The 6,773-nt window shown below is 35.7% G+C and overlaps 1 protein-coding gene across 1 annotated transcript; it reads right to left on the bottom strand.

The window, feature by feature from the left end:
• Positions 1-1,426: 1,426 nt before the first annotated feature.
• LOC122002705 (very-long-chain aldehyde decarbonylase GL1-6-like) lies at positions 1,427-4,250 on the bottom strand. Its single transcript, XM_042557983.1, has 10 exons — positions 4,172-4,250; positions 3,818-4,041; positions 3,488-3,720; positions 3,164-3,383; positions 2,711-3,086; positions 2,520-2,627; positions 2,214-2,414; positions 2,036-2,134; positions 1,760-1,933; positions 1,427-1,618 (listed from the first exon to the last, which is right to left on the bottom strand). The coding sequence occupies exons 1-10, from the start codon at positions 4,229-4,231 to the stop codon at positions 1,442-1,444; spliced, it is 1,872 nt and encodes a 623-aa protein (XP_042413917.1). The 5' UTR covers positions 4,232-4,250; the 3' UTR covers positions 1,427-1,441.
• Between the last annotated feature and the right edge of the window lie 2,523 nt (positions 4,251-6,773).

The raw sequence follows: 6,773 nt of genomic DNA, 5'->3' as shown, positions 1-6,773 counted from the left end.
TTCGGTCGACCGATCCTCCTGTTTGATTGATCGATCGGGTCGGACCTACAAAACAGTGTTAAGCAAAACATCCTGCAAAACAAATGTTAGCACAATAATATTATAATGCATGAGTAATATAAAAGACAGTAGAACTGTCTCGATCTCAACTTGGAAACCTTCTCGGTTTCTTCAGTTGGATCAACGACCTAAAGTTGTTCCCTTCTGGAATCTGACCTTACTGTCGCTCCTCCAGTTGTTTACCTCAACCTACCTGCCAAACTTAGATCCTCCAGATCTAGTTTAGACTTTTCACTTAGATTTGATCGGCTCGCCAAGACTTTTCCTTGATCTTTGGTCCTACAGACCTCTCGATCGCACCGCCAAGCTTTGGGTCTCCTCGACCTACTTGGACTTGCACCTGGGTTCTACGATATGCTAAGATTTCTCCTGCCTAGCCTCCAACTAGGTCTTTCTTGGTTGAGTAAACATCCTGCAAACTCAGTCAACTTGTTAGATCACAACAAGACTTAACTTGAACCTTTGACAACATCAAAACTTAGGTCTGATTCTGGTGCAAGTTGCACCAACAGCTAACTCCCAGTCAGCCAACGCCCGATCAGCTCTTAGACGATCTCTCCACACCTCCCGACCCCCCAAGGTTTAGGCCAGGTGTTATACCCAATAGATCATCCCGAACTGCCTTATTCATACCCGGTCGGGACAGAAGGTGCTACATGACAATAAGGTCAAAGAATCGTAATCGCCTATCAGAGAATAACTGTTGAATGTCAAGAAATATTCCAACGGTTTGCAGTCATTTGCGAATGGAACCTTCCTTCAGTCTACAGAAGGATGCCACGTGTCCTCCATCACCCGATAGATCCTGACACCCGACATTCTCTGACATCAGTCAACCTCCAGAGGTATGCACTGTCATATAAAAAGGGAGGTCCTCTCTCTTGTGTAGGCGCGCTCTTACGCACATTTGCACCTTGTCTTATACTTTTCTTTCTCCTTTGTGCACTATTCTTCTGGGGAAAAAGTAACTGACTTGAGCGTCGGAGGGCCTGTTCCGGGGACTTTTTTCCCTGGTTTCTGGCATCTAACATCCTGTGGGCTTGTCTGAGTGTGCGCAGAGATCAGGTACTGCCGACTCAGTCATCGTCGTTCGTTAGTGCTACATGGGGGTTCGTTCTGGTGGACGCAAAAGTGCCTTCTTCTCTAAATGATAATTCAGATTAAAATATAGATATTTTAATTTAAAACAATTAACAATCAAAATGAATATTTTTAACTATTTTCCATCATTATTGTATTATTTTTGTTATATTATTTAATAAAACTCCCAATATTGGTTATTGTTATATATAGTCTTACACACTCGTTTATAGATATATATCATAAACAAGAAGATGAATCCTTTGTCCTTACATAGGGAAGACCTTTTCCATGTTGATTACTATTTTGCAAGAGAATTAATGGTATCAAATGGAAGAAAGCCATAGGCAAGAGCAGCTCGCCAAACTTTGTCCACGTCGGTCACCACGTCACCGAATTCATGTGTGTCCCACCCTTCTAACGCATGCACTATTCCAGCCACACGCCACGCGCTCATCACCCTCCTTGGCAACCAATTCTATGTAAAATTCATTTACAAATTAACAGTAGGGACAATAGAGAAGATAAATCATCGTCGTCAGGAGAAAAAGAAAAAGACGATTTCACTATAGAAAAGATTAATGGGCTGCAGCTGGCGAATGAGCTATGTTAACTATACCTCACAAGCGTGCAGGTTCTCGTATGCCTTTGGGGCCAGCATTGCAGGTGTGCAGTGATAAAAGCAATCCCCGCGTGTCGTTTTTAGAGGGAACTGAGAAACGGAAATAAAATGAGTCCCTTCTCGGGCCTTCTTCAGTTCCTTTTCACTAGTTCCATCGCTACACAGCCAAATCTGCATGTGAAGAAGTCGAGAAGTAAAAAAGAGATGCCAACACATAAACACAATGGCAATGACAGGAGCTATAGCCTATGAGGGACTGAAAATGGACACTACCTCGCTTTCACAACACCCAGATAAAACCAACAAGCTCTCGAGTTCAGGTGCCATTTTTTGCTTCAAAATTGAGTATTTTTCTTCGTCGTCCACCTCTACCTGCCACAGGTTGTGTTTTTTCACTCAAGAAGCTTTTTAAATAAGGTGTAAAAGGAAAAGGGAAAAAAATAATAATAACCTTGATTCCTTTACGAGACAAGGCCAAGCACAAAGAGAGAGCCAACTTAGAAACTCTTCCTACAAGAAGAACACTCTCTGTTTCTTCCGGGATGTGGTTCAGAAGCACTGCCGTTGCTAAGCTAGTTCCGTCGACTATTTTTACCTTCAGCATGGGATTCCTTTTAACATAAAGCCTACCATATCCATTCAGTTCATCATCCTGGAATCATGATTTAATTTGCAGTACAGCTTTAATTGGCTATATTAAAAGTTGAATTAAACTAAACAAATGTGATTTGCTAAGAGAGGATTTAGACATAATTACTTGGTTTAGCAGACCTAAACTTATAACTCTGGCGCCCATCTTATCTGCTTCCAATATAGAATTTTCAATCATGTCATTTATTTTCTCTTTTCCAATGGCTGATAAATACTGGAAGCAAACAAATGACTTGTGTCAGAAATAGAATCTCAAGTTATTGACATACAAAATGAGATGCAATTGGGAATTCTTACTTGGAAGGTGAATCTCGGCACTAGCCATGTCTCCGTATGCAGTTTCTTTAACTTATTCCTCTCTACGGTGAGGGTAGTCCCAAATATCGAAGCTACAAGCACCAATGCGTATGAGAAGGGGAACAGAATCCACAAGTAGAACTGGTTGCTGTATGGCTTAGAAGCTAATGAGGCAAAGCCAATTCGTGAATGGTACACGGATTGCAGAGTGGTCAAGTGGGTCAGATGAACAACATCGACAATTTCCTCCATTTTTATCATGGACTTTTCATATAACTCTTCCGAAGACTCGTCCATTGTCCCATATATGTAGTCATATATGGGCATGAACAATGAGTAGTTAGTTCGAAATTTGGTGTGATGAAGGGAGTGAAACCTGCATGCAGAAGCCAACAATTCACTTAAACCCCCCTGAGCTAGCATTAGTATATATATATACTACTATTTACTTACGAGGGAGTGTACATGAAGTACTTCAGAGCGGGAAAGGCATTGAACAGCCACTTCGGCACCATCTCAAAGTTGCAGTGCCCCATGTAGTTCATGAAATCGATATAAATCAAATACCCAAATCCTGCTGCCAAGGAAGCTGTTCCAGTTGAAACCAGGGCTACTAAAGGAATTGAGAAGAGCAGGAAGTAAACTAGCTCTTCAGCAAACGGATGGATCACAGCTACAACAGTCAACATATAATTAGTAAACAATTCAGTAGATTCAATTCTAAATTATTCTTTAACGAGACCAAAATTAAGTATTTTCCATCAGCCGGAAACTCACATGTTATGGGCTCTGTGACGATGGAAGCGTGGTGATGGGAATGGTAACGAGAATAGAGGTAATGGTGATGCAGAGCTCGATGAAACCAGTAGTAGAGGAACTCCACGGGGCCTGCATGAAGAGCTGCCAAGAGGAACACTCCTTTAGAGTCCCACCAGGGTGAATGTGGCAATCCAGGAATGAGCTGATTTGCCATGTAAAATATGAGAGCCGTCAAGATGATCTGGTCATCCCTGCCATCGCCCACAAGTACTCCTGTTCTTACTTACTTCTTCAGGAAAAGAAATTAAAAGCCAAGGAAATAGTAGGAAAACAAATAACCCCAGCTACCAGTTCCTTTCTCTGTCCACTTGTTCGAACTCGAGGCTTTTTTCCACTATGCGATGCCTGCTGCTGGCCGTCTGAAGACGGGAGACGGTGATCCAGAGCTGGCCGAGCAGCAGCCGCAGCAGCAGTATGGGGAAGACGAACAGGTCCAACGTGACCCGCTCGCCTGGCTTTCTCACCATGAAGTTGCGCACGCTGTGTGCCAGCCATGGACCCAACAGCAAATACTATACTTTCACGAAAAGTATAAATTAGAAGAAGAAGAAGAAAACAGAGATATGCATTAGGATTATTAATTTGCAGCAGTTGATCAGGACATACGATCGAAGTTTGTAGGCATGCATGAGATGTACGTACCTTCATATTGCCAAGCTTCTGCCATGGCCATTGCGTGAGGGGTCCTGGCTGGGTAGCCATTTGCTATGCCACACATATTGTTTGGATGTGGGGCATTTATAGTTAGGCCTCTGATCGTCAAATTGCAAAAGGATGGCAATTTTAAGACGCCGTGTCATTTATGATAATAATAATAATAATAATAATAATAATAATAATAATAATATTATTATTATTATTATTATGATATAATTGTATATTTATTTTAAAAATAATTTTATAAAATATAAAATTGGTTAAACTCTTTAAATGGTTAAATTATTATTTTAAAATTACTAATATTTTTAAATGAATTGACAAAAGAAATAAATTATTTTTATGTCAATTTATTTTTAATAAGCTTTATCCTGATTAATTGTGTTTTAAATCGAATTAAAAGAGATTGAATAATTAGATCAGGTCAATAATCTAACGTCGTGAAAGACCAAATGGTTTGAAAAAAACAAACAAATTAAGGTGTTAACTTTATTTTTCCTTGCAAAACAAGACCTAAATTAAAAAAAAAAAAATGATCTGAGTCTTCGAGAGTAAATTATTTGATATTCGACTTAATGAGAGTTTACAATATTAAACATCTCATTATTACATTTGAATCCATAAATATTCAATTTTTTAATGTCATAAAGATTATGAACTCTTCATAGATATTCCTGAAAATGGAATACATGAATCATACTTATTAAGAAATCTCTTGTATATTAAACTTATAAATAATTAAAAAAAATCTTTAAATGAATCAATAAGCTTTAATATTGAGTTTATTAATCAATCAAATAAATTAAAAAATATAAAAAAAATAAACAATCAAATAAATTGGGAGTTCCAATAAATTTAAATTTAACTTCAATTTAAACTCAAATTTAATTTAAATTTAAATATAAATAAACAAAAATAAAATTTGAATAATTATTTTAATAACTAGTGGATTTAGGAATGAAGGAATGGAATGATATATAGTAAAAGATAATGTTTGAATTGTGAGTTTAGAAATGATAATTTAAAAATAATTTTTTAATTTATAAAAATCAATCAAATAATAATAAAAAATTTAATTTGGCTTCATTTACAATCCTATTATTCGTACGCCGTCCACAAGCAAATACTTAAAATTATTGAGTGTCATGTTTTATCAGAGTTAAATATTTAAATGTGCACTTAATAATAAATATGCCTGATAAAATATATTAATTTTATAAACAAGCATATATATATAATGATAAAAATAAAAAATAAAAAACACAAGCTTAAGTAGTAATTGCATATTAGGAATTTGAATGAGGAGCAAATGTCTTCAAACATAGTTCTAAATGAGTCATTATTCCCCAGAGATAGGGTGTCATGATTAACCCCTTCAATAACAAATTAGGGATTAGAATTTAAAATTCAATTGTGATATGATATATTATTAACTAATTTGAGAATGCTGATTGTCATGATCAATTTTTTAAATCAGTCATTGTTGAATTTAAAGAGAATTAAACTCTAAACCATTTATAGAGTGTCTTCTAAGAGGGGAAAAAAACTCTCAAACATTTTTCCTTTTCAAGTAGTGCATATATTTTCTTGAAAATAGGATTTTAGGGTTGAATGGCAAAGAACTAAGCCATAATTAAATGTTGAATGTCAAATCGATAATTAACCCTAGGTTAACTAGCTAAACCATAATTTTCAATGACATAAATTGAAGAACTAAACGGTAGACTTGATAGCATAAAACGATTAACATCACACCTCCCTTGCTGTTATTTTCACATAAAGGTAAGGGTGTAATCGAGCCGAGTCGAGCCGAACTCTTGAATGTTTGAGTTTAACTCGTTTATAATCGAGTCGAGCTCGAGCTTTATTTAACGAATATATTTATGGCTCACGAGCTTATTCGAGTTTTTATCGAGCCTAAACGAGCTTAATAAATATAAATTATAAATTTAAATATTCATTAAAAATTAAATTATATATTTAAAAAAAATTATAATATTCTTATTAAAATTTATAATTTTTTTCCTAATAAAGAAATTTAATATATTTATCTATATGTATATATGTTTCATAAGTAGAGTGTAAAATCTATAAATTCAATATCAAAATTATTATTTTTTATTTAAAATTTGATTCATGAACTTATCGAGCATGTTCACACTACAAGAAATTAGATACTTTGAGAAGATTTTAATCGTCGCTAATAATAATTTTTCGTCGCTAAAAAATATTCGAGACAATAAAATTTCGTCACTAGAATCAGCGTTATAAGCTTGTCGTAAACCTATCTTAGCGACGAATTATGTATTTTCGTCGCTAACATCTTAGCGACGTTACAATACTCGTCACTAAAATAAATTAATTCGTCGTAAAATATCTCACGACGATTTCAATAGTGTCGTTGCTATAATGTTAACGACGATTTTATATTTTTCGTCGCTAACAGGTTCCCTTCTTTGCTACGAATTTGTCGTCGCTAATAAATCCAAGTTCATCGCACAAGTTACGATAAGGTATGCTACACAGACAACTTAGCGACGAATTATTTATAATTCGTCGCTAATGTTAGCAACGAATTTGTCTTAAT

This window comes from Zingiber officinale, chromosome 1A, assembly GCF_018446385.1.
Source record: "Zingiber officinale cultivar Zhangliang chromosome 1A, Zo_v1.1, whole genome shotgun sequence".
Classification (NCBI taxonomy): Eukaryota; Viridiplantae; Streptophyta; class Magnoliopsida; order Zingiberales; family Zingiberaceae; genus Zingiber; species Zingiber officinale.
This window is presented reverse-complemented; position numbering and strand designations above follow the sequence as displayed.

What these genes read in the sequence shown, in the direction of transcription:
- LOC122002705 (XM_042557983.1), bottom strand. Translation starts at nt 4,231, where the DNA reads ATGGCTACCCAGCCAGGACCCCTCACGCAATGGCCATGGCAGAAGCTT. An exon ending in TGTCTCGTAAAGGAATCAAG is followed by an intron (nt 2,135 to 2,213) that starts GTTATTATTATT and finishes AACCTGTGGCAG; the next exon opens with GTAGAGGTGGACGACGAAGA. An exon ending in CTGGGTGTTGTGAAAGCGAG is followed by an intron (nt 1,934 to 2,035) that starts GTAGTGTCCATT and finishes CTTCACATGCAG; the next exon opens with ATTTGGCTGTGTAGCGATGG.